The 26,808-nt window shown below is 34.5% G+C and overlaps 2 protein-coding genes across 4 annotated transcripts; one reads left to right on the forward strand and one right to left on the reverse strand.

The window, feature by feature from the left end:
* Positions 1 to 5,810: 5,810 nt before the first annotated feature.
* On the forward strand, positions 5,811 to 11,036 carry LOC142555056 (external alternative NAD(P)H-ubiquinone oxidoreductase B4, mitochondrial-like). 3 transcript variants are annotated; one of them, XM_075665702.1, is made up of 10 exons: positions 5,811 to 5,979; positions 6,313 to 6,583; positions 6,961 to 7,167; positions 7,317 to 7,567; positions 7,674 to 7,893; positions 7,998 to 8,102; positions 8,193 to 8,450; positions 8,551 to 8,672; positions 8,871 to 8,990; positions 9,074 to 9,200. In XM_075665702.1, exons 1-10 carry the CDS (start codon positions 5,891 to 5,893, stop codon positions 9,159 to 9,161), a joined length of 1,731 nt encoding a protein of 576 aa, XP_075521817.1. In that variant the 5' UTR covers positions 5,811 to 5,890; the 3' UTR covers positions 9,162 to 9,200. The 3 variants fall into 3 exon arrangements, with proteins under 3 accessions (XP_075521817.1, XP_075521819.1, XP_075521818.1); XM_075665704.1 differs by lacking the exons at positions 8,871 to 8,990; positions 9,074 to 9,200 and adding an exon at positions 10,913 to 11,036 and having other exon boundaries at positions 8,551 to 8,690; XM_075665703.1 differs by having other exon boundaries at positions 8,551 to 8,674; positions 8,713 to 9,200.
* LOC142555057 (uncharacterized) lies at positions 9,531 to 11,352 on the reverse strand. The gene is made up of 2 exons (XM_075665705.1): positions 10,922 to 11,352; positions 9,531 to 10,593 (listed from the first exon to the last, which is right to left on the reverse strand). The coding sequence occupies exons 1-2, from the start codon at positions 11,099 to 11,101 to the stop codon at positions 9,553 to 9,555; spliced, it is 1,221 nt and encodes a 406-aa protein (XP_075521820.1). The 5' UTR covers positions 11,102 to 11,352; the 3' UTR covers positions 9,531 to 9,552.
* Between the last annotated feature and the right edge of the window lie 15,456 nt (positions 11,353 to 26,808).

A 26,808-nucleotide genomic window follows, 5' to 3' on the forward strand; every position in this document is an offset into this window, starting at 1 on the left:
CAGCCATGAGAGGAACTAAAAATAGGACATAATCGATGGGTAAAAAGTGACCTTTGAGTACACCAAAATGACCCTTGGTTTTGGATAAACTTTGACCATTTGGAGGCTACTTGGACCATCACTTGTGGGCATTCAGGAGGCCAATTTTGGCTGCTATATGGGGAGAGGATCTACCATTTTTTCACCTATAAATACCCCATCATGTGTTGAGAAATGACACACCAAAAAGTTCCACAAAAATCCTCCAAATTTCGGCCACTCTCAAGCAAAGAAGGAGCTGCTGTGCAAGTCCGTTTCAAACAAAAACTAAGGGATACCCAAGGGGTTATTCTGCTCAAGAATTTCATCCAAAACCTACTCAAGACGGTACCCAATTCACACCCAAAAGTTGTCCTTGTTCGGCCAAGTTTTCGTTCAAGAATCAAGCAAGTTTCGAACAACAACTTCAAATTTTTAAGTGGGCTTTTGATATGTATTTCTTTGTAACTTAAATTTTGTATAAGTATTTCATGACATCCTTGTATGTGTGTCTATTTATTTTCAAAAAATGGTGATCGTATCTTTTAAAATCTTGATCGACGTACAATATGCTCATTATCGTCTCGATTTTCTTTGATTCTGTTGAGTCCATTCACAATTCTGATAAGTGATGTTTGATTTATTTGATTCTGTGGTTCACTGTTATGAATAGAGTTGGACATGGAACGACGATTGTAAATTATGTCTGGCCCCCATCAGTGGGTATAAAACTGTGTTCTGTCTGACCCCCATCAGTGGGTATAAAACTGTGTTCTGGCCTCACTCCTTAGAGGACTAACATATGGGGGACAATTTGACCATAGATAATGAGATGAATAACAATGTTTTCATTTGTTCCGATTTGTTCCATTCTGAATTGTCTGATAATCTCTGTTTCACATTTTGATTCTAATTCTGTTATGATATGCTAATGTCAATATACTACGTTTTAAAAATCTGTTAAAAGATGCTTTTAAATTATCTTTTGTACTTGTGGTAATCGATCGACCCTCACTTGCTGAGTATTTTCCAAAACACTCACCTCTTATATCTCTCCCTAGATAAGAATGAAGAGCAATTGAACGAGGAAGAACATGAGACGTTCAGGGGCTGGTGATAGTATCAAAAGCTCAAAGATCAAGACTTTGTATTTTTGTATTTCGCTTTCGCAACATTATCGATGTAATTTCCATTATGTTATCATTGTAAAAGACAATGCTTACTTATGAAAAATACTGGTTGTTTGCTATTTGCTACGAGGCTTATTGTTTTCATGCAATTGTTAAACAATGTCGGATGTCACCGACGCCTTGATCGCGGGACGGGACAAAAAAGTCTCGGTTTAAACAACAATGCAAGTATTGTTGAGAAAAGAACTCAAAAAAATCTGGAAATATGCACAGGAAAGTATATTCACTTTGTTAGATCTAGTTTGGTATATAAACACAAAGAACATATCCCTCAAGTTGCAAAGACTATTGAAAATATGAGCAAAGACAGAAAGTTTGGTGTTGGTTATGTGTCTCACAGTTCCAATGCTAAGCTAAAAGTAGAAGCCTATCCAAACTGGTTTTGCTAGGCATAATTCAGTGAAAGGCAAGCCTAACTGACACTTTAACAATAAGCATGTTCAGAAAATATACAGGGAAATCAACTAATTTGGAAGGGATAAACAATATTTTGTATCTACTGCACACAACACACATGCATATGGACAACATATTTGAAATACATCGAGTGGTAAGTCAGTTAAACTGATCCAGTTTGGGTTCCAAAAAGATTAATCCAGTCTGGATCCAAGTAGGAATGAAGACCAAAAGTTATTTTTAATTTGTGATTGCAGTTTAAGCTAATCAAAAACTCGATTTAGTACTTGGACAATGGATGTTCAAGACACATAACCAAAGAATCCCAACTGATATCCCAATCGATTCAATGTTCTGGACCCAAGATCACATTTGGTTATGCTTCTCAAGGTAGAACCGTGAGTAAAGATAAGTTTATCCATAATAACATTATCATTGAAGACGTACTACTTGTTGAAAATCTTAAATACAATATTATGAGCTTGATGTAGTTTTTCATTAAATTTTTCAGAAAATGTGCACTACATCATAATTGTGCCGAAGGTTATTTGAAACAAAAAAATTGCAACACTATTTTTCATTTGATCTATCTAGTTTTAAATTTTAAAATTTCAACGGTATCCTGAGGGGTCGATTTTTTAGTTGCGTGAGGGAGAAGAAAATTATATATATTCATCAAAATTCTACTAGGTTTTATGATCTAACTAGGACTCTGAGCCACTTCAGCAGACACTGAACCTGTCTTTCGAGAAGAGGATCACTTAGATATTGGACAGACATGAGAGGAGGCTCGGGAACAAGGTGATCCACATGGTTAAAGTCAAGTGGCGGAATCATTCCGAAGAGGAGGCTACTTGGGAGACGGAGACCAAGATGAGGAGTCGTTACCCGGAGTTACTCCGTATGTTTTAAATTTCGAGGATAAAATTCAATTTAAGGGGAGAAGAATTTTAAGGTTTAGTAAATTCGAACTACGTAATCCGACTGCATGCAATCTAGTGTTTTTATTTAAAATATGTTATTTATGATTTTTATGCATTTTATTGCATGAGTATTGCATGGCTAAGTGTGTATTTCATTGGTTGTTAAAGTTTCATTCATTAGGGTTTACCAGTTAGAGTTGTATTAGGATTCTCCAATACTATCATTCAATACATGGATGAGTAATGATCCCATGTTATATTTTCATCTTTTGATAATACCATGATTAATTAAATAATTATCAAATTAAGTTAGAATCCTATTAGTATTCTAGCTTATTTATTTATTTGTCAAAACTCTACTAGGTTTTATGATTTAACTAGGACTCCTACTACTTAGAATTGTATTAGGATTCCCAAATCCTATCATATAATCTATAGATGTGTCATGTTCTCATGTTGTATTTTCAACTTTTGATAATACTATGATTAATTAAATAATTATTAACTTTTGTTAATACATGATATCGTATAAATAAATAACTATTATTTAATTATTTAATCAATTAATTAGTTAATTATAAACCCCTCTAGAATATTTAATAAGAATCTTATACTTAGTAATCTCTATTAGTAATTTATTATTTAATTATTTTATTCTAAATTTACTAAATAAATAATTGAGAATGAATTATAACCTCGATCGATTATTAGAAAATGTCGATGTATTGATGGTATAAATCTCGTTCATATTATGAAAAATGCAAATTTCGAAAAAAACGAAATTTTTCACTGAAACATTTATGGCAGCTACCAATTTTGTGAACTATTTCACTAAAACAGACAGTTGCACTCTCCTCACTTAATTAGCAGTTAAGCTAAATTCCAAAACTTCCATTAAATGGAATCTACTAATAAACTCCTTTTATGAGCAATCTGTTGATATCAATCAAACTACAGTCGTCAAATTCAACTCCTTGAATTCAACTATCTCAACAGGAACATAGAATCCAATACTTTTATAACTCTCAATGATTTAGGGATGCAGTTAGCCATGAGTTCACAAACATCTGTTCTTATTCAGGCTTACCCTAATTAGTCTCATTCTTTTCATCAATTTCTTTATCAAGAACGTCACCACTCAATTCTGATTGCGCTCATCGGATCATGATAAGAGCGTTTAGTAGCATCTCCACATGATTTCTTAGATATCACTGATAGTGCTTACAAGAACCTTAATTTATGGTTAACGTAAAGTACGGTACCTTCAAATTATATACCCCGATCGAATCTGTAGTCATTGATATATTAAGAGTTGTATATGAATTCAATAATGATGTGATGTATCTTTGAATAGTAATAGTGACATGATATGTGTAACTGAGTAAACACGTTTTCAAAATACACATGTCTTACTCTGGTGAGATATTACTAAACTATTAGCTTATCAGATCGCATAATATATCATCACTCATAGGTGAGCGGTGAATTACCTATTACAATTAGACTTGTCAAATTGGGTTAGGCCCGTCGGGCCGGCCCGCCTCGCTATAAAAATTGAACGGGTTGGGTTGATAAAATAGCAGCCCGTTTGGAGGCGGGCCAAATGGGCTGAGCCCGTTTGGGTTGCGGCCCAAGATGGGTTGAACCCAAACGGGGCGGGCTGGCCCGCCAAATTAGGATAACATTTTATATTTTTAAGTTTTATATAAAAATTGGAATAAGTTTCATGCGCCTCCATGTCTCAGAACAAATATATTGATAATTTACTCTTAGAACAAATTTATTGATAATTTACTCTTACAACAAATATACACAAATAAAATAAAAAAAAGAAATTTACAGATATACATAAAGAAAGTAAAAGGGAAGAAATTCCTGTAAATTTTATTCATGAATCTTAAAATAATTTTTAAGCATAGCAGTTGTTTGTGAACCCAATAGTGGTTTCGTTTGAAGTCCGACGAGTTGCACTGAAATTTTGTGGACCCGACGGAGGTTTGCTAATTATGTGTATTGTTGAAGACATAATATTTTTTTAAATTTACAACCGTCTCTTTCCTCGACTTTATGTTCTCTTTCATGTCTCAATCTTCATGTTTGGTTTAAACACTTTGCTTTTTATGGATTATGTTGTATGCTTTCTTAATTTCTTATTTCAATGTTTTTAATTATTTTATGAAGCTATTTGACTGAAATATGTTTAGCATTTTTTCTTAAAAAAAATAAGCGGGTCGGCCCGCCTAACCCGCGGCCTAAGATGGATTAGGCAGGGTTGACCATTAAGAGGCCTGTCCTGCCCCGCCTAATGGCGGGCCCGTCTCGCCAACCCATTTTGACATGTCTAATTACAATGCATTAGCTCCTTCGTATTTTGATATTAAACCCAACATCGCCACCTAATAACCCTCAGTGGAGTCGGTAAACGAGTCAAAGTATATGCTAATATACCAAGCCTCCATGTTGTCTCAAGTCTAAAGACTAATGATATACAACCACAATCGCAGACCATTCCACTCGATAAGTGATAACCGCTTGGAAAGTTTGAGGGAGAGTTGTTCAGTGCATCATCAATTGATCAATCATATGTATGAACATACATCTACATGCCCTTCCTAATGAAACATAACGTTTATATCACAAATGTTAGTCTCAAGTTCGAACAACCTTTATACTTATTTCGGTTGAATTGAATAAGAACCAGTTTAGAATATACAGTACAGTTTTTAATTAGTTTCATGATCATACGTTGAGAGACGGACCTCATGGTACTTATTGTAGATTCATAAGCTTTAGCTATGAAGTTTGAATGAGAATACAGAGAAAGTAAATGTAAATATCATAATTGGATAAAAACATAAAATATGATTAAAATAAAGAGTGTTTTTACATAAAAGTCAACAAAGCTATCGCCACAAGTTGGCTCGCTTGACACTTATTCTAACAAATATTAATCAGGTGAACTCGTCTCACAAATTTAAATCAGTGAGAACGTGTCGTGTGAGATTTATTTTTTATTTTATTTTGAAAAGAATATAAGTGAAAATATACATTCTAAAAATATTGTCATTTTACCGAATTAGACGTGACCTTAGAATTCGGCCCTTTTGCGGTTCAGAACTCTCCCCGACCAAAGAGGAGATCCCTCCTCACAAACCGCAACGAGTCAGTTATTACTTGACCCCTACTCCACTGGCCTCGCGGCTCTATTTTTTTTCCTTGCAATAAAAACATCCAATTTTCACGTTAATTATTGAATATATTAATTAATTAATTCATTCATAAATGTATTTAAGGTAAGAAATAATAATATAAATATATACAGAAGAAGTAGAGTTGATTTCACAGGGAACACACATATACACAATGAGTGGCTTCGGTTTTTATCATAGGTTCTCCAAGGCTTATTACGGCAACCCTCATCTCTCCAAGCTGCTTCTTGTTTTTACTGTCAGGTAATTTTTTCCATGAAATTCATGTTTTTCATGCTGTTTCTAATTTCGAATTATCGAGTTTCGAATTTCGAATAATCGATTTACAAAATGTAAGAATATGTATGCAAATTAATCCCAAAAATGTGTACAAGATCACGTTGATGTTGCTCCACCTGAATCCAGTCAATGGCTAAACGAATCAAAGCCGATAGTGATATACGAAACGAAAATGGCTGCGTTTTTTTTTTTAAAAAAGAAAATTTATAGGTATCGAATTTTCAGTCTTTTTTCTTGCATAATTGAATAGTTACAAATGTGCATGCCGTCTTGTTTGAAATATTGTTAATACTGCAGTGGTGGAGGAGGGGTGCTGGCCTACTCAGATAGCAGCCCATTCAGGACTAATACTGCATTTGGTGATGATATTAAGAGAAAGAAAGTGGTTGTTCTTGGCACAGGTTGGGCTGGCACTAGCTTTCTCAAGAGCTTGAAAGATCCGAACTATGATGTTCAGATCGTATCCCCGCGCAACTACTTCGCATTCACTCCTCTGCTACCCAGTGTTACCAATGGCACTGTCGAAGCACGAAGCATTGTCGAACCGATCCGTAACATCGTCCGAAAGGTGAGTATCCAGCTGCCGATTGTGGCTTAGAAAAGTTTTTATGAATCAGGTTTCTGCCTTCGCTAAATGTTTGGACACATTAAATGTTAGAAAGAAATCCATCGTGTAGGGTGTACGCAAGTTTATAGTAATATACATCTGGCTAGTTTTTTTTTTTTTTTTTAAGTAAATGTTTCATAACTTAAATCATTGGCTAATACATCAGAATTTAAAGAAGTAGGGGCATCCGTCCACCCCACTTGACCAGAGATAGAACCGGGTGACCCTGTTAGGATAGACGCTAGACAATCTCAAATAGCACGAATTCGGATTTTTTTAGTTTAGGTGATTTGGTTTTGCGATTTTCGATTAAAAACTTGTTGGTTCACAAATGGCAGAAAAAGTTTGATGTTCAATTCAAGGAAGCTGAATGCTACAAAATTGATACACAAAACAAGAAAGTCTACTGCCGATCAGGCCAAGAAACTAACTTAGGGGGGAGCGAAGAATTTGCAGTGGACTATGATTATCTTGTGATAGCTATGGGTGCTCGAGCTAATACATTTAACACTCCCGGTGTCGTGGAACATGCACACTTTCTCAAGGTAACTTAAATTAAGCTTATCTTCATTTTTTAACAAAAATTAGCAAGATTAAAATATCTCGAGATTCGTTAATATATTCCACATTACAGTCAACAAAATATCAAATCTTGCTCAATAAAATGGTAGTTTATTTTCTCTTCTTTTTGTAGGAAATAGAAGATGCCCAGAGAATTCGAAGATCGGTGATCGATTGTTTCGAGAGGGCAAGCCTTCCGACCATAAGTGAAGAAGAAAGGAAAAGGATACTGCATTTTGTTGTCGTGGGAGGGGGCCCGACAGGGGTCGAGTTTGCAGCGGAGCTTCACGATTTCGTGATCGAGGATTTGGCCAAACTATATCCAACACTCAAGGATCATGTCAAAATAACACTTCTTGAAGCTGGAGATCACATTTTGAACATGTTAGCATGATTACAAATTATGTCACTCTATGTATCACAAGCTAACGAGTCATCAGGTGTTGGAGTAATTTTTCTTTCTTACAGTAACTTCCTTGAATCTTCGTAGGTTTGACAAAAGAATAACAGCATTTGCTGAAGATAAGTTCCAGAGGGATGGTATCGATGTGAAAACCGGTTCAATGGTTACGAAGGTAACCGAAACAGAAATATGTACTAAGGAGAGAGCAACTGGACAATCTGTGTCGATCCCTTATGGGATGGTTGTATGGTCAACTGGGATAGGAACGAGGCCGGTTATCATGGATTTTATGAAGCAAATCGGACAGGTTTGGTTCTTCTTTTAATCTTTGCTAGTTGTATTATACCTACCATGCAATTGTTAAAGACTTTTACCAAACCTCACCATGTATATATGTCATGGGAGGGGCAGACAAACAGACGAGTCTTAGCGACCGATGAATGGCTACGAGTCGAAGCGTGTGATAGCATCTACGCTCTAGGTGATTGTGCAACAATAAATCAACGTAGTGTCATGGTACGAGTTGTTTTTCGTGATTCAAGATTCATTTATTTTGTCTGAAATTAATAGATTTGTATGTTTGTTTGAGTTATTAATTGTTATCAGGAAGATATTTCAGCCATTTTCAGCAAGGCAGACACGAATAACACAGGTAGTCTCAAAGTCGAAGATTTTAAGGAAGTGATAAATGACATCTGTGAAAGGTATCCGCAAGTGGGAATTTACCTCAAGAAAAAACAGCTGAAGAACTTTGTTCATCTACTTAAGAACTCACATGGGGAAGCTGAATTGGATATCGAAAAGTTCAAGTCAGCACTTTCCGAAGTAGACTCGCTGATGAAAAATCTTCCTGCAACGGCACAGGTAAATGGAACATATACAAAATCAGACTTGTGCCTTCGACTTCATCACATTAGATGCATTAGAAGATGAAATTTCCGAAAAAGAAAACTTTACCTTGTAGGTGGCCGCTCAACAAGGGGCATATCTTGCTGACTGTTTCAATAGGATGACATTGTGTGAGAAATATCCTGAAGGCCCATTGAGGTTCAGAGGAACCGGGAGACATCGCTTCCACCCATTCAGGTATGCAAAGATTTTGCTGTAATTACAGTGAAAGGGAAACACAAAATAAGTGGGCACACTATTACACGAGGAATAAGCAAAATATATCAGAGTTATTTTTCCTAAAAATAATTTTACCATCTCAAATAAACGAGACAAGCTAGTTTCCTTCATAAATTTGATGCCCATTAACCATGGGTTGGCTTGGCTCAACGAAAGGTACAAACATTTCGGGCAATTTGCTCCACTGGGAGGAGAACAGACAGCAGCTCAGCTTCCAGGAGATTGGGTTTCAATAGGTCAGAGTACCCAATGGCTCTGGTACTCTGTCTATGCCAGGTAAATCTTTTCCAGTCTCACACAGATTCAGTACCTGTCACATTTCGCTTATTTCTGGTCCTTTTTCCTTCATAATAATGCAGTAAGCTCGTGAGCTGGCGCACAAGAATTCTGGTGATCTCTGACTGGGGAAGGCGCTTTATATTTGGAAGAGACTCAAGTAGAATATGATACAATTCAGAAGGAAACGATTACTACTGTCTCATGCCTTCAACATTCAGCTATTGTCAATTTTACATGCAAAATTTTGTCACCTCTGCTTTTCAGAATTTAAAAGTTCGTATTTTTTCACTATTGACCCAAAGATAAGTTTCGTCACAGAAGATTGATAATCAACTCTGCAATTTGTCAATCTCAACAGGGTTACCCGAGAAACCATTGACTAATTAATATTTTACATCGAATTTTATCATCTTCAATATTTCAAAAAGTCACTTCCTTGTACACATTCAAAGCAAGGCAATTTTTCTGCAGTGCACTATATCACATCAAGAATGAGGGGAATATGTCTCTGAGACCATTGAGACTGCTGAAAAAATAACCGAAAATTCAAATACATAAACTATCTACTTTTATGGCTGAAATCTCGCGGAATATCTCGAGAGAATTCGTTCATCTCCTTCGAGAATTTTAAAGCCAACCACATCATTCCCATCTTCTTTAAACTGAAAATCAAAGCTCGATAGATGTGAATTGATTGATAAATCCCCCTACATTTCATATCATCAAAAACTTTCAGGGCTTCTTGAATGTTACCTGATCTACCTAGGATCTCAATCAAAGCTTTGAAAGAGTACTCATCAGGTGGAAGTCCTCTTTCACTCATCTCCTTAAAATATGCTAAGCACAAATCCAATCTACCCATTTTTCTTAAACTGTTTAACATGGTATTGTATGTGACAACATCTGGAAAAACTTGTACTGTTTTCATAAAATTAAATTCTTGTAGCATTTCATCTACTCGACCAAGCCTACCCAAAAATGTCAAAATGGTATTATACGTGACCAGGTCTGGTTTACAATTCAAACCCTTCATATGATTAAATACCAACAGTGCCTTTTGAACATGTCCACATTTACCCAAGGCGAAAATAACTCTGTTCAAAACTATATCTTTTCTCGCTAAATCCATTTCTGAGATTTCTTCAACAAATTTCAGCAACACAGTAGAATCGCTATGCTTTGCAAGAGCTCCGGCAAAGATGAGATATGAAGTTAATCCTATTTTTTCACATGAAACCACAAGATCCTTGAAAATTTCAGGCAAGAGGTGAATATTATCCTTTATGCCAGAAGATTGAAGAAGGTAAACATAAGCATGAGGACTGAAAAATATGTTTTTACTGTGTAAACTCTGAATTAGCGTAAAAGCATCTGAAAGATGTCCGGCCACGCACAACACTTTTATATAGCTGAAGCAGGTTTCTTCTTTCGAAACACTTGGATCCTCTAAAGCAGCAAGAATTTGACTCAAGATTTCATCAGTGTTTACTTCAAAAGGAGATACTTTAGTTGCTAATGACCGATTGCCAACCAAAGTTCTCAGAAAATCATTGAATGGCCTAATCCGACTTACTCTAATCAAGCTTTTCTTCATGTAACTCTGTATTGGAAACACAGCCATTCCTTATGAGATTCGATTGACAAAGACTTTGACAAAAAAGAAAGACTCTTCGATTAATATATTATTTCTTGAGCTTTCAAAAGAGAACATATCCAATCTCAATATTCTTGTATATATCGGAAGTCAAGACAGTTAACTTCAACTCATCCTAGATTTCTTAACAACTACGTGAATTCATACAATAACAATTGTATCACCATTACACTTTACATTAAAAGTAAAACTGCCCATAATTAAAGAAAGAAAGTATCCAAAAAATACAGCAAAATGCAATTCACAACGTAAGTGTAAGACGAAGTGAGCTCACAATATAATGGAGATTGCTGGTTCCTCGCAAAGAACTGAAGCCCCGAATTCCCTTCACAAGTGGCTGCCAAGTAAAGCCATACACGTCGGAGTACATGAAATTTTCATAAAATTCACTGCGTAAATTGGAAGCATTAAACCTTCTGCTGCATTTTGAAGCAACGGCAATAGCAGCCAACATTCCTGTAATAGCTTCTTCAATTAGCCATTAAATCCACCTAGATTCTGCTCAGTACACGGTTTTCTCACATGCTTTCCATCTATCTAAATAATCATACATTTAAATATGGTTTGAATTGAAAATTCGATAATTTGTAGAGAAGGCAACGATCGGAGAAGGGGTACAAGCTAGGGTTTTGCTTTCTCAAGGTGAAATAGCATTTGCATTAACGTGAGCAGAAATACATTTTGCCTATAAAATGTAAAAAATTAAAATAGGCATTTGGCCTTTTGAGCCGGCTTTGACTAAAAGTTCAGACAAATAGCTAGGAATAGTGGGGAGATCCGGATCCGGGCCGGACTTATCCATTTATAGGTCAAGATCAAGAGACTCAATGGTGTATTCAATGTAAGAGATTTATTGATTTTTAATGACTTTTGTAAATTTTAAAAATCTAGAGGTATTCAATTAAGACTTTTGCATACTTTATAGAAGTCTAATGGTATTCAAAATAGACTTTCATAGAGTTTTAAAAAGTCAAGTGATATTTAACATTGACTTTTAAAAACTCTATTAAAGTCTAGAGGTATTCAAATTTTTAATAGACTATTAATAACTTCATGGAATTCATTAACATACAAACATTAAAACCTAATGTACAATTATAAATTGTCAAAAATTGTATTAGGTTCAACCCAAAGATTTGAATAGATTTCTAAAACTTCTAACTCATACATAAAGCTATTTATTTATCTATCTGTCGCTTTACATCACATATCTTCTTATCTTCTCTCCTCTCATCTATCTCTATCACTCCCTCAAATTTTCGAAATGTGTCTCTATATATATTTTCATATTTTGTGGGGCCCTTAACTTCTAATCGTTATTACAATACAATCTGATTAGGTTAATTAATTACAGCGGAAAACGAGTTTAAATTTTCTTTACAATGAGCCCAAAATATCTTAATTTGAATACTAAAAATAGTATTTCATCTCATATCATAAAACATGCCCACACGTAATCAAAGACAACCACATACAAACAACTCATATCCTCGAGGCATGCCCCGGTATATAGATACATATATACACTGAGAAAAACATAAAACTTCATCTCAAACTGTGACTCCCTCCAGAAGCACCCTCTCCGGCCTCCTGATATCCTGGAGTACATGTCATTGTCCACATACAAAGACAACAACAGCCCCATCTAGGTGAGCAAAGCTCAGTCTGAAACAACCACAATATATACCACAAGTATCTAAACAATGATATATGATATGCAATACATGTATGTCGTGGAGGTATCAGGTCAAATGCTCATCCACTGAGCACATGTCAGAATCAATCGAATCGCTATCAAATCAATGCTCGAGCTGGCACACCGGCCTCAATCAGGGATACTCGTATGATAACGTCGACAAAGCGCTATCAAATCCCAAATCTCAATCAATCATCGGGGCCACTAATGACTATGCTTTAAGGGCCACATAATGCCAAACATAGCATCGTGTTCACAAACCCCAGAATCAAATCCAATCATATCAAGGTATCCAAGGATCATAGCTCAACGTGTATGTCATATATGCCACATCAAATCAATAAATAAGGCATATAGACATATATTCTCATTCCAATCCATCAAGTCAATCCAACATATATCATATGATACAGATACCTGTCGTATGTTACTCGATCGCAACATACCTCAATTCTTCGTTCCAGCCGATGTAGCTTGAAGCTATCAGTATAATAATTTATCTACATCAATAACATATTCATTTCAATCAATATCATCATTCAAAATCAACAATATAAGTTTCAAATATCTTTTGAAACTTTGAAATTTCATATCAAATTGAAATCATAACATAATTCAATTCCGACTTCAAAACTTAGTTTCTTGTCGGCTATCTACCACATATAATCAGAATTAATAACATCTGACAAACAATTCTTCAATATCAATTCAACGATTAAAATTCCTTAATTATAATAATTTGGGAATAATTCAAAATAACATCACTATAAGCATCTCTTATTCGTTAAAAAATCATACGTTATTCAACAATCTTCAATTTCTGTATGATTTAACAATTTATCAGATTTATTACAAAAATCGACGAATTTCAAACATCGCCAAAAATATAAATTTTATACCTCAAATCGAAGACATTGTGTCAACGATCCCAAAACTGAAGTCGGTCGTCGATTGGATAAACCGATAAGTCGCAAGACCGAAAAGAAAAATCGAAAACCCTCTTTCTCTTTCCTCTTTCTCTCTGTCTGTCTACGTTCATTTGAGTTGGTGGAATTCATATTTGAATTCATATTTGAATTCCACTCAAGTTAATTTTTTAAAAAATATTATTTTATATTATATTATTATATTTATTTAACATTTTAGTATCAGTATATCTCTTTGGACCAGTCAAACGATCAAATTTTTCAAAACTCAAAACATGAAACTTCTATATCTTTGAGTTTTCTAAGTTATATCCAAATTTCAAATTATTTGGACTTCATTCACCAAGATATGTCACTAATTACCATTTTGTCCTTAAAATTAATTCATTATTTTTCAACTTATTTACGAAAATGCCATCAAAATAAATCGAATATTTTTCAACTTATTTACAAAAATGCCATCAATACTATTTTATTTTCAGGGTCTCACATTTCTCCCCAACTTAAAAGATTTCGTCCTCGAAATCTCATATATCTCTATATACATAATATTGACAAACATATAATATGTCACCAGTTATAGTATATATCAAAACTAAAATCAGTAAATGGATCACTATACATTGAATACAATGAAACATGTGGAATAGAATCAAACAGTTGTGGATATTATTCTCGCATCTGACTTTCCAATTCCCACATTGACTCCTCCACACCATGTCATGTCCATTGCACTCAAACTAACGGAATCGATTTATTACGCAATACTTTATCCTTCCTATCCATAATGCAAACATGTTGTTCGACGTAGGAAAGAGAAGGATCAAGTTCAACCTCATCGGGTGCAAGTACATGTGATGGATCTGGTTCATACTTTCTCAACGTAGAAACATAAAATACATCGTGAATGACAGATAAAGCTAGTGGCAATGCTAACCGATAAGCAAGATCCCCAACTCGATCAAGGATCTCGTATGGACCAACATATCGAGGTGATAACTTCCCTCGCATGCCAAATCGAACAGTGCCTATGAAGGGAGATATTTTCAAAAACACTCTGTCACCTTTCAAGAATTCTAAGGGTCGTCTTCGTTTATTCGCATAACTCGTTTAATGATCCTGAGTAGCTTTCATCCACTTTCGAATTAATTGAACCTTATCATTCATTTCCTGTATCATTTCAGGTCCAGTCAATTATTTTTCACCAATTTCATCCCAGAATAACGGTGACCTACATCGTCTCCCGTATAAGGCTTCAAAAGGTGCCATACCAATGCTCGTTTGGAAGCTATTATTATAAGAAAATTCCACCAATGGTAAAGCATCTTGCCATCCCATTCTGAAATCCATCACAATTGCACGTAACATATTCTCTAACGTTTGAATTGTACGCTCAGTCTGGCCATCAGTTTGAGGATGATATGCAGTACTCATAGCCAAACGCGTACCCATAGCTTCTTGGAAACTACCCCAGAATTTAGAAGCAAAACTGGGATCACGATCAGATACAATGGAGACTGGCACACCATGCAGTCTCACAATATTCTCGATGTATAAACGGGTCATTCTCTTATAAGGATAAGTCCGCTCATACGGAATAAAATGTGCAAATTTCGAAAGCAGATCAATAATAACCCAAATAGCATCACAGCCCTTGGACGAACGAGGTAAATGAGTCACAAAATCCATAGCAATATGTTCCCAATTCCATTTCGGGATTTCGAGACTATGGAGTAATCCTTCAGGTTTCATTCTATCGTCTTTCACTTGCTGGCAGACAAGAAATTTCGAAATAAATTTAGCAATGTTCTTCTTCATACGTCTCCACCAAAATTGAGGTCTTAATGTCAAATACATCTTTCAGCCTCCAGGGTGAATATTGTATTTGCTACAATGTGCTTCTCGAAGAAGGGCATATTTCAAATCAGAATTATCAGGAACTACCAGCCGACCATTAAGTCGTAAAGAACCATCGTAAGAAATCCGAAATCCAGACTGATGTCCTGCAGATACAAGTTCTTTCGAATTTTGAACTGAGCATCGCTTCGTTGGGCCTTTCGTATTTTAGATAATAAATTAGGCTCAATTTACAATGCTGAGACAGTGACAGAATTCCAATTCGAGTGAAAATTCCAACCAGAAGTACATATATCATCATGTACCTTGGCTACACAAATAGAATCATGAACTTTCCGACTAAGGGCATCCGCGGTGACATTCACCGATCCAGGGTGATATTGAATCTCACAATCAAAATCCTTCAGGAGATCCATCCACCTGCGATGCCTCATATTCAAATCAGATTGAGAAAAGAGACACTTCAGACTTTTATAGTCCGAATAGATAACAAATTTTTTCTCCATACAAGTAATGGCACCAAATTTTCAGTGCAAACACAATGGCGACCAATTCAAGATCATGAACAGGATAACGTGTTTCATGAGATTTCAATTGACGAGACGCATAAGCAATCACCTTGCCATGTTGCATCAAAACACAGCCCAAACCTTTACCAGACGCATCTGTACACACTACAAATCCTCCGGCACCCGAGGGAATAGTAAGCACAGGTATTGTGGTCAATCTCGTCTTCAATTCAAGAAAACTAGCTTAACACTCATCTGACCAAATGAATATCTGATTCTTCTGTGTCAGTTGAGTAATAGGTTTAGCTATTTTCGAAAACCCTTCAATAAAACGACGATAATAACCAGCTAAACCCGTGAAGCTACGGATCTCAGGAACATTTGTAGGTCTCGACCAATTCAATACAGCTTCAATCTTTGCAAGATCAACAGATATGCCATGTCTCGAAATAACATGGCCCAAAAATACTACTTTGTCCATCCAGAATTCGCATTTGGACAATTTAGCATATAAATGTCCATTGCGAAGAGTTTGAAGTACTAGTCTCAGATGTTCAACATGCTCCTTTTTCGATTTCGAATACACAAGAATATCATCAATAAAGACGATAACGAATCGGTCAAGATAATCTCGAAAGACACGATTCATTAGATCCATAAAAACAGCAGGAGCATTCATGAGACCGAAAGGCATAACCCAAAACTCATAGTGGCCATACCTGGTACGAAAAGCAGTTTTAGGCACATCTTCTTCTCGAAGTCGTACTTGATGGTATCCAGAACGAAGATCAATCTTAGAGTAAACAGAAATATCCTGAAGCTGATCAAATAAATCATCAATACGAGGAAGTGGGTACTTGTTTTTCACAGTAGCCCGATTCAGTTGCATATAATCAATACACATTCGCATCGTACCATATTTCTTTCGAACAAATAAAACCGGAGCTTCCCAAGGTGATACACTCGGTCGAATATATCTCTTATCGAGAAGATCCTGTAATTGTTCTTTCTATTCTTTCAATTCCAGAGGTGCCATGCGATAAGGAGCTTTAGAAATAGGTGCAGTCCCTGGCATAAGATCAATACTAAACTCAACTTCTCGATGAGGAGAAAAATCAAGAATCTCATCGGGAAATACATCTGGGAATTCTTTCGCAACAGAAATCTCAGATAAAGAAGGCTCCTTCTTAGAGACATCAATAGTGTAAATAAGATAACCCTCATCCTCGTTAAACAAAAGTCGGGACATTTCCAAAGAGGATACCAATGGAATTTTGGCTTGGGAACCCTTGCCATAAAAATTCCACTTAGGTCTATCAACAGGTCTAAATCGAACCACTCCATGAAAAAATCGACAGTAGCTCGATTTGTTGTCAAGATATCCATGCCAACAATACAATCAAAGTCGTGCATTGGGAGGAGAGTCAAATTCAAGAATATAACATTATCCTCGTACATCAATACACAATTATGCATAACTTGCTCAAACAAAAAAATCTTTCCTGCTTCTGGGACACAGGGCAGGCTGCTGAGCTGACACTTAAGGTGGAGGAACATACTGAGGACCTCCTCGCCTTAATCCAGGTTCGGCTGCCTTGGCTCGTTCAACTGCCTCTGCGTAGCTCGTAGGAAAAAATGAAATGACAAAAGTATATATAGCAGGATGCAATCCATTCACAACCTGTTATATTTCGCTTTTGCATTTGCAGCTACGTGAGGTGCATATTTCAACAACGTAGAAAACTTCGAAGCATATTCTGCAACAGTCATCGTTCCCTGTTGCAGACTATTGAATTCATTTTCTTGGGCAGTATAACACGAAGGTTGAGAATACTGCTCCAAAAACTGGGCCTTGAAGACATCCCATGTGACTTCAATCCCGGCTTCTTTCAATCCAATCTCAGCGGCTTCCACCAAGATTTTGCTCTGTCCTTTAATTGATAAAGGGCAAGTTTCATTCTCCGAGCCTTAGAGTATACAACAATATTAAACAAGTGCTCGATATCCTTCAACCAAGCCTCTGCTCTTTCTGCACTCTCAGTGCCAAAGAACCTCGGTGGTTTCAAATCCTGGAATCGAGCCATCACTAAATCCATGGACTATCCTTCGAATTGTCCAACTATCCTCTCAGCACTGCTACTCGCAGTTTCATTTGTGGGATCCATCTATAAATCAGAGGATGAATACCACAAATCAATATCAATTTCACATCATCATCATCTCATATCATCAATCTCATCAATAACATACTCAAACTAAATCAAGTAGGAGCAAGTAATACAAATAAATCAAACACAAACGCACAATTCATTTGTGCCTATTACGTGTACACAAGACTCAATCGAGCATTCCCAGCTATGCTCTGATACCACTCTGTATGGGGCCCTTAACTCCTAATCGTCATTGCAATACAATCTGATTAGGGTTAATTAACTACACCAGAAAACAAGTTTAAATTTTCTTTACAATGAGCCAAAAATATCTTATTTGAATACTAAAAATAGTATTTCATATCGTATCATAAAACATGCCCACACGTAATCAAAGCCAACCACATACAAATAACTCATATCCTCGGGACATGTCCCGGTATATAAATACATATATACACTGGGAAAAACATAAAACATCATCTCAAACTTTGAATCCCTCCAGAAGCACCCTCTCCGGCCTCCTGATATCCTGGAGTACATGTCATTGTCCACATACAAAGACAACAATAGCCCCCTCTGGGGTGAGCAAAGCTCAGTTTGAAATAACCACAATATATACCACATGTATCTAAACAATGATATATGATATGCAATGCATGTATGTCGTGGAGGTATCAGGTCAAATGCCCATCCACTGAGCACATGTCAGAATCAATCGAATCGCTATCAAATCAATGCTCGAGCTGGCACACCGGCCTCAATCAAGGATACTCGTATGATAACGTCGACAAAGCGCTATCAAATCCCAAATCTCAATCAATCATCGAGGTCACTAATGACTATGCTTTAAGGGCCACATAATGCCAAACATAGCATCGTTTTCACAAACCCCAGAATCAAATCTAATCATATCAAGGTATCAAAGGATCATAGCTCAACGTGTATGTCATGTATGCCACATCAAATCAATAAATAAGGCATATAGACATATATTCTCATTCCAATCCATCAAATCAATCCAACATATATCATATGATACAGATACATGCGTATGTTACTCGGTCGCAACATACCTCAATTCTTCGTTCCAGTCGATGTAGCTTGAAGATATCAGTATAATAACATATTAATTTCAATCAATATCATCATTCAAAATCAACAATATAAGTTTCAAATATCTTTTGAAACTTTGAAATTTCATATCAAATTGAAATCATAACATAATTCAATTCCGACTTCAAAACTTAGTTTCTTTTCGGCTATTCTACCACATATAAATCAGAATTAATAACATCTGACAAACAATTCTTCAATATCAATCCAACGATTAAAATTCCTTAATTATAATAAATTGGGAATAATTCAAAATAACATCACTATAATCATCTCTTCTTCGTTAAAATCATACGCTATTCAACAATCTTTAATTTCTGTATGATTTAACAATTTATCGGATTTATTCCAAAAATCGACGAATTTCAAAGATCGCCAAAAATATAAATTTACACCTCAAATCGAAAACCTTGTGTCAACGATCCCAGAACTGAAGTCGGCTCGTCGATTGGATAAACCGATAAGTCGCAATACCGAAAAGAAAAATCGAAAACGCTCTTTCTCTTTCCTCTTTCTCTCTGTCTGTCTACGTTCATTTGAGTCGGTGGAATTCACGACTCAAGTTAATTTTTTTTAATATTATTTTATATTATATTATTATATTATATTAATAATAATATAATAAATTTAACATTTTAACATCGGTATATCCCTTTGGACCAGTTAAACGATCAAATTTTTCAAAACTCAAAACATGAAACTTCTATATCTTTGAGTTTTCTACGTTATATACAAATTTTAAATCATTTGGACTTCATATGACCAAAATATGTAACTAATTACCATTTTACCTTTAAAATTAATTCATTATTTTTCAACTTATTTACGAAAATGTCATCAAAATAAATTGAATATTTTTAACTTATTTACAAAAATGACATCAATACTATTTTATTTTCGGAGTCTCACATATTTCTTTTCAAATTTTTTATTTTTTGTTGATTGTCCATTTAATATTTTTTATTAATATCATAGGAAATTAATAATTTTAGAATTGATTTTGTGATTTTTAATTTATGTTTTATACAAATTAATGTAATATTCAATAATAATAAAAGATGATCCAAAAATATGCCGCTTAATTCTTAATAATTGAATAGCCTCGCAACAACCATGATTTTTTAAATTCTTTTTAGCATTTTCGATTAATATGTAAGCTATGATATTTTTATACAAAATTGTATCCACACAATGATAAAAAAATATTCTTTTCACATGTATATTATCAATTCAAAAACCAGGCTACAGATTAATCAATTAATGTATTTTTAAAAATTTAGAAACATGCATAAAAACCCACATATGTACACATGTAAGGATTAAATTATTTAACTTTTAAATAAGTAAATTTATTTATTGAAATAAATATTGAAAAACTATTTCAAACTAGATATGTTATATATGACAATTAATTATTGGTTCAAAGAAATTAATAAAAAATAATATGTTATAATTAACTACAAAATTTATAAAATTCTATAAAAAAATTCACAAAAGTCTATAAAAATCTTGCAAAAAAGTCTACATGAATCCACATAAATTTGTTTATAAATCTGTGAGATTCTGTAAAAGTCAATAAAAACCTATCAAATTCATAAAAATCTATCATTTGAAAAAGTCATTAAAGTCATCAAAACTCTGAATTGAATACAGTCCACTTATTTAAAACATCATAAATTCCGGACTCCATGTCTTGACTTTTCTGTTCGAATGAGTTTGGTCCAAGTAACAACACTTATCACACGGGTCAAATTTCAATCTTAACTATGTGTTTAACTTTTTGTATAGTCATTTTTCTGCTAAAAAGTTGAAGTACTATATACTAGTCATGCTTAACCACTTCTCATTTCCGTTTTCGGGTCGAACGGCTCCGGAACAAGTTCGAAATTATTTCCAAGGTAAAAACATCGGAACCAATCTGAAACATGAACCAATTTTATAATTTATAGACCGGTTTTGGTTTGGATCAAACCGGTTCTCGATTACGAATTTTATTATTTTTAATATAAAATTACTTTTATTAATGAACAATTTTTTTATTTAGTATTTTGAGTGAAAACTGAAAACAATATTGACTAATCATAAAAATAAAAATAAAAGTAACTTAAACATTGAATTTTACGATTGAACATCGAAGATTCATCACGATTTATTAAAATATATTTGAATAGTCCAGATCTTCTTCGGAGCTTGAGCTTTGAAATTCGTCGATAGCTCCAGCAGTCCTTTTTTTTTCAGCTGCGAACCTAATCTTGTAGGCATGCTAGGATTCTAAGTGTTTCTGAATTTAAATTAATTTTTTGTTCATCAATTATTTTTTCACATACTGAAAATTCTGATTCGGAAGCAACAATTAAACTTTGAATGGCTATGACATCTCTTGCAATTGCCTCTATTACTTGCTAAGTTGATAATTTACTTTTACCAAACAAGAATATCGAAGTTCTCTGTAGTCCCAATATATTGGCATAGATAAATTTGGATCTCATTGTAATTTTTTATAATCACTGATTTTCCTTTGAATTTTTGTCGCTTCAAACTTTGAAAGAAGTTGAGAGTTCTACTTTTGTTTTTCTCTGTCGGCCTCTTTCTCGGCTGTGCACTCGGTTCACATTGTACACTAGCATACCAATCAAACAATTCTTGGAGAGAATGCATGATTGACTTCTTTTGATCATCAACATTTTTCCGAATAAATTTAGCATAATATTCAAAAACATGTCTAACCCACATTTACTTTGACTAGGAACAAGTAATGATGCTAAGCCATACAGAATTGGGATATTCTCCCAATATTTTAAAATTTTGTTTTCCATATTTGAAACAAAATTATGCATAAGTTCATCACGATGTTCAATAAATTCATAAAACATATTGAAAAGAAAATATAAAAACATGGTTGGAGTAGGGTAGTTAATGCTAGAAAAATTTTTCAGTTGCTTGTTTAAAAATTTTTAATAGAGAAACACAATTACTCAAAATATTTCAATCTTCTACTGTCAACATTAAAGACTCTACCACAATTTTATTTTAATATAGAGTAACTAAATCTTATTTCATGTAATAATATCCCACATACTTTGAATTTTTTTATTACAGTATACATATGTTCATCACATGCACATTTAACACATAAGTTCGTAATATGACATTTACATATAACATGAAGCAAATTACCATCTGAAAAAAATTACAATCTAAAATCGATTTTAATGCATTTTTAATTTATTTAGTCGCAAGAGTATTTACACTCGAATTATCTAATATGATCGATATTAATTTATTTTGTATGTCATAAATATTAACAACATTTTAAACATATCTAGCTATAGTATATGCGTTGTGTGGCGATTCTATACGATATAGAGCTAATTTTTCTTTCTTGCATAATCCAAGTTTCATCAATCCAGTGTAAAATGTAATAACAAACAAGATTCATATTTCAAATTAGTCCAAATATCAGTTGTCAAACTAAATTTGTAAGAAATATTTGAAAGATGTGATTTTAATGTTTATTTATATTCTTTATACATATCAAACCAATATTTCTTAAGTATATGGTTAGAAATATTGTGAAACCAGGTTGAATAATATTAGTAAATTCAACAAAACTTTTTTTTTTCAATTATTATAAAAATTTGACAACATTTCATAACAAATTTAATGATGACTTTTTGAGAAATTTCATTTGTAATTGAAAAAGTTTTACCACTTGAAGGATTAATATGTTGTTAGCTTGGTTTACTACCAAATGGTTGTAGAGTATCAGTGTCAAGTTTGTGTACCTTGACTAAATGTTTTTTAAAGTTTCGGTACCATCGAAACCAACACCCATTTTATAAGAATATTTGGTTTTGCAAATTTTACATACGACAAAGAGTTGTCCGTATCTTCTTTTTCAATATAAAAGTGATCCCAAACTTTGCCTTTTTTTTTGCTCGGACTGTCGTCGTGCTCGTTTCCAACGTGTTGCTTGGGTGAACGATGGTTTCCCTACATTTTTGTTAGGAAGTTCCATGACTTCTTCCTCTTGGTGGTCAGGTTCGACTTCATCTTAGTCAGAAATGTACCCATATTTTTCACCAAATTCGAAAATGTATTCATTTTCACGACCACCACGGTTTGAAGATGACGCCATCGAAATTCGAATTATTTATATGAGTAAATTGTGAAATAATAAATATATAATAATAAAGAGAATATTAAGTGTAGATAAACTATAACAAAATTTATTGAGTATATGTCGATAAATGATAGCAAAGAGAGAATTGATTATAGAAAAATGTAGAGTTGAGAGAAAATTGTTATGTAAAATATTTAGAAGTGAACTTGTATTTATATTTGATTTTTGGTATAAAAAAATATAATTGCAATTTGACCCGCAATTCGCAATTAATTTAATGTATTCAGTACTCTTTGCTAATGGCTACTGAATATGATGATAATTGATACAAAAATTGGTTCAAAGACAACGACTATTTTTTTTAATTTAATGCCTTAGGGCCATTGACCCAAGCATCTTTTTTTAAAAAAAAATTAAAAATTAAAATGGCCATTGGGCAACGGTTAATTGATTTTAATTTTCTGATTCCGGACCGGATCTGATAACGATTCGGATCCGGTTCCGAAAACTCAATTGCACCGTTGGCCCAATATCCATTTTTAGAAAAAAATCGAAAACTGAACCGATTCAATCCATTGGGAAATGGATCGGAGATGGTTTCGGGTCCAGTTCATCCTTACCGAATCTTGTTATGGGCTTAATGGACTGGTTCCTGTAATGTCCAAAAATATGATAACATAATCCAACTGCATGAAAATCTAAGGAAAATGGAAAATGACTGAATAAATGGTTTTAATTGCATGAATTAAAGATGATATGCATGATTACATGTTTATATTAGGGTTTTCTGTTAGAATACATAAAACTGTGTTTTAAAGCTTATTTGTGACGCGATCGAGGAACAAAGACCGGGACCATATGAGGCAAAATATTTTTATTAAATAATTATTTTTATTTATTTAATGTGGGTTGTATTTTATATGGTATTTTCGAAAATGAGATGTTTTGAGGTGATTTTATACGCCGGGGCGTATATTTAAACGGTATTCTATTTTCGTCGAAATTATGAATTTTTTGAGAACTCGGCTATTAATTTCACAAATTTTCCTAAACAAAGTATTTTAAATATTACCTAATGGGCTTAATGAGCCTATTATACAATATTAATGAGCCTAAACTTACACCACTTGTTTTATATTAAAATAAAAGCCCAAAACCCTACCCCAAAACCCTCATATCACACGCCCCACCCCTACACAAACACTAGGACTCTTCATAGCAAAACACACACACAAACGAAAATCTTGGAAAGAAGAATTCACATTTTCTTGAGGAAAAATTCACCAAGGTTCTCTCCGTCGACGTCCCTCGAATCGCCAAAAACTTTTCATGCGTAATAAACGTAAAGGCACGCCTTAATCTCCTCACTACAAGAAATTCCACATTCAACAACACTCAAAAGACAACGGTTTTATTCTTTTTAACAACAGTTTTAACAAAAATCGTTGTCGTTGTGAATTTTTTCATTGTCAAAGAACAATTTTTTAAAAACTGTTGTCTTTTATGGGTCAATGACAACGATTTTAGCAAACCGTTGTCTATGGGCGTATTTTTTGGTTGCTAAGACAACGGTTTTCAATACCGTTGTCTTTGTGCTGGTTTTTTATTTAGCTAAGACAACAATTTTTGTTAAAACCCTTGTCTTTTATGGGTACAACAACGGTTTAAAAACCGTTGTCTATGAGTGGGTTTTTTAGTAGCTACGACAACGATTATTAATACCGTTGTCTATGGGCGCGTTTTTATGTAGCTAAGACAACGTTTTAAAAACCGTTGTCTTTTATGGGTTACGACAACGGTATAAAAACCGTTGTCTATGAGCTGGTTTTTTTAGTAACTACGACAATGGTTATTAATACCGTTGTCTATGAGCGTGTTTTATGTAGCTAAGACAACAATTTTAAAAACCGTTGTCTATTGAAGTCAGTGAAAGACAACGGCTTTTTTAGTAGTTACGACAACGGTTTATAAAATTGTTGTCTATGTACATTTTTAGGGCCTAAGACAACGGTTTAAAAAAACTGTGTAGATAGAAGAAAATTGTTTATTTAGCGACGGTGTTTCTTCAACCGTCGCTAAATATAGCGACTGTTTTTTTAAAACCGTCGCATTTTAAATTAGCGACGGTTTTAAAAAAATTGTCTCTATATTTAGCGACGGTTGTGACAAAATCGTCGCAATTTTAAATTAGCGACAATACAACCGTCGCTAATTTAAAAAACGCGACGGTTGTTTAAACAACCGTCGCTAATAATGACGGCCTTATCTTTACCGTCGCTAAGAGCGATGGTTCAATAAAATCTGTCGCTAATAGCGACAGTTTATGGCAATACCGTCGTTAATAGCTACGATTTAAACAAAAATTGTCGCAAACTGTCTATAAATATCCGCGTCCTGGATCTATTTTCTTCCCACAATAAATTTTCTCTATTTCAGTTCTTAATTTCTTGATAAATTTTTAAGTTTTGGTTAAGATTATAAATATTATTAGTTTAGTAAGATTTTAAGTTTTATTTTGTTAGATTTATTAAATTATAAAATATTTTTTTTTCATTTTACGTAAAAAAATAGCGACGGAAATATTATGAAAAACCGTCGCTAAAGCATATGAATAACCATCGCTAATTAGCGACAGAAATCATATGAACAACCGTCGCTAATTAATTAGCGACGGAAATCAAATGAAAACCGTCGCTAATTAGTGACGGAAATAATATGAAAAACCTTTGTTAATTGACCTTTAACAATGATTTTTCAGCGCTACAACATCGGTTTTTCACCGTTGTATTCGAGCGCACTCTTTAACCAATGGCCTTTAAAACCGGTTTTACAAGACCTACGACAACAGTTTTTCACCGTCGTCTTTAGACGTCAACGACAACGATTTTTCACCGTTGTCTTTGAGCACACCCTTTAACCACATGGCCTTTAACAACGGTTTTACAAGACCTACGACAACGGTTTTTCACCATTGTCTTTAGCCTTTTTTTTTTATAGTGCCTCTTTCTCATCCTTCACACCATATTATATGTTTGAGGTATGTTTGCATGAAAAAGAGGTTATCCTTTGGTTTATTTTCATTTATATACCATGGCTTGCCTAAAACTCATGTTTTTATGTTCCAAAACTTGTGTTATTGATGCATAAAGGGGCTGCCATCATAGGGCTATGGAAGGGACGAGTTTAAGAGAGTTTAACGGCCTATATAAGCTGACACAAAGGCTGGACATGAAGGAGGAATGGGTTGCTCGAAAATGGAACTCTTTTGGGACTAGGACTCTTCAATTAGTGCATCCTTGATGCCACGGCTTCCAACTACGGTTAGGGTGTGTCCAAAAGACCAAAAAGGGGCTGAAGAGGGGTTCAAGGGGGCTGCACGATGCTAGGCTCGAAGGGATAGGTGATCGCGTTATGGAAGGGAGCCGCATGCGTGCATGTGATCGGGTTTGAGGGCTGGGGCTTCTAGGTCCTTTAGGATCAGCCCATTAGGGTCAATAGGGGTCCAGTATGGTCCTATGGTGGTCGAATAAGGGCTGGTCGAGTTGCTTGAGGGCTAGGGTCGAAGCTTGCATGGCTTGATTAAACTAGGGTTTTCGAAAATAGGACAAAGGTTCAGTAGCTATTCTAGGCTGGGTCATGGGTCGTGATTGGCTTGTTTGGGGTTGAATATGGTTTATTTAGGTTTATTAAGCTTTGGTCCAAGTTTGGTAAGTTTTGGTTAAGTTTCGAGTCCGTACGAGTCAAAACCGGGATGTACGACCAAGTTTAAAAATGCATCGAGGAA

This window comes from Primulina tabacum, chromosome 9 (genome assembly GCF_025594145.1).
Source record: "Primulina tabacum isolate GXHZ01 chromosome 9, ASM2559414v2, whole genome shotgun sequence".
Classification (NCBI taxonomy): domain Eukaryota; kingdom Viridiplantae; phylum Streptophyta; class Magnoliopsida; order Lamiales; family Gesneriaceae; genus Primulina; species Primulina tabacum.

Bases quoted from the DNA above. Each gene is read 5' to 3' on its own strand.
- LOC142555056 (XM_075665702.1), top strand. From the start codon at position 5,891: ATGAGTGGCTTCGGTTTTTATCATAGGTTCTCCAAGGCTTATTACGGC. The intron at 5,980-6,312 runs GTAATTTTTTCC...TTAATACTGCAG, and splicing joins CTTCTTGTTTTTACTGTCAG to TGGTGGAGGAGGGGTGCTGG. The intron at 8,103-8,192 runs GTACGAGTTGTT...AATTGTTATCAG, and splicing joins TAAATCAACGTAGTGTCATG to GAAGATATTTCAGCCATTTT.
- LOC142555057 (XM_075665705.1), bottom strand. From the start codon at position 11,101: ATGTTGGCTGCTATTGCCGTTGCTTCAAAATGCAGCAGAAGGTTTAAT. The intron at 10,594-10,921 runs GTGAGCTCACTT...TTTCCAATACAG, and splicing joins CCAGCAATCTCCATTATATT to AGTTACATGAAGAAAAGCTT.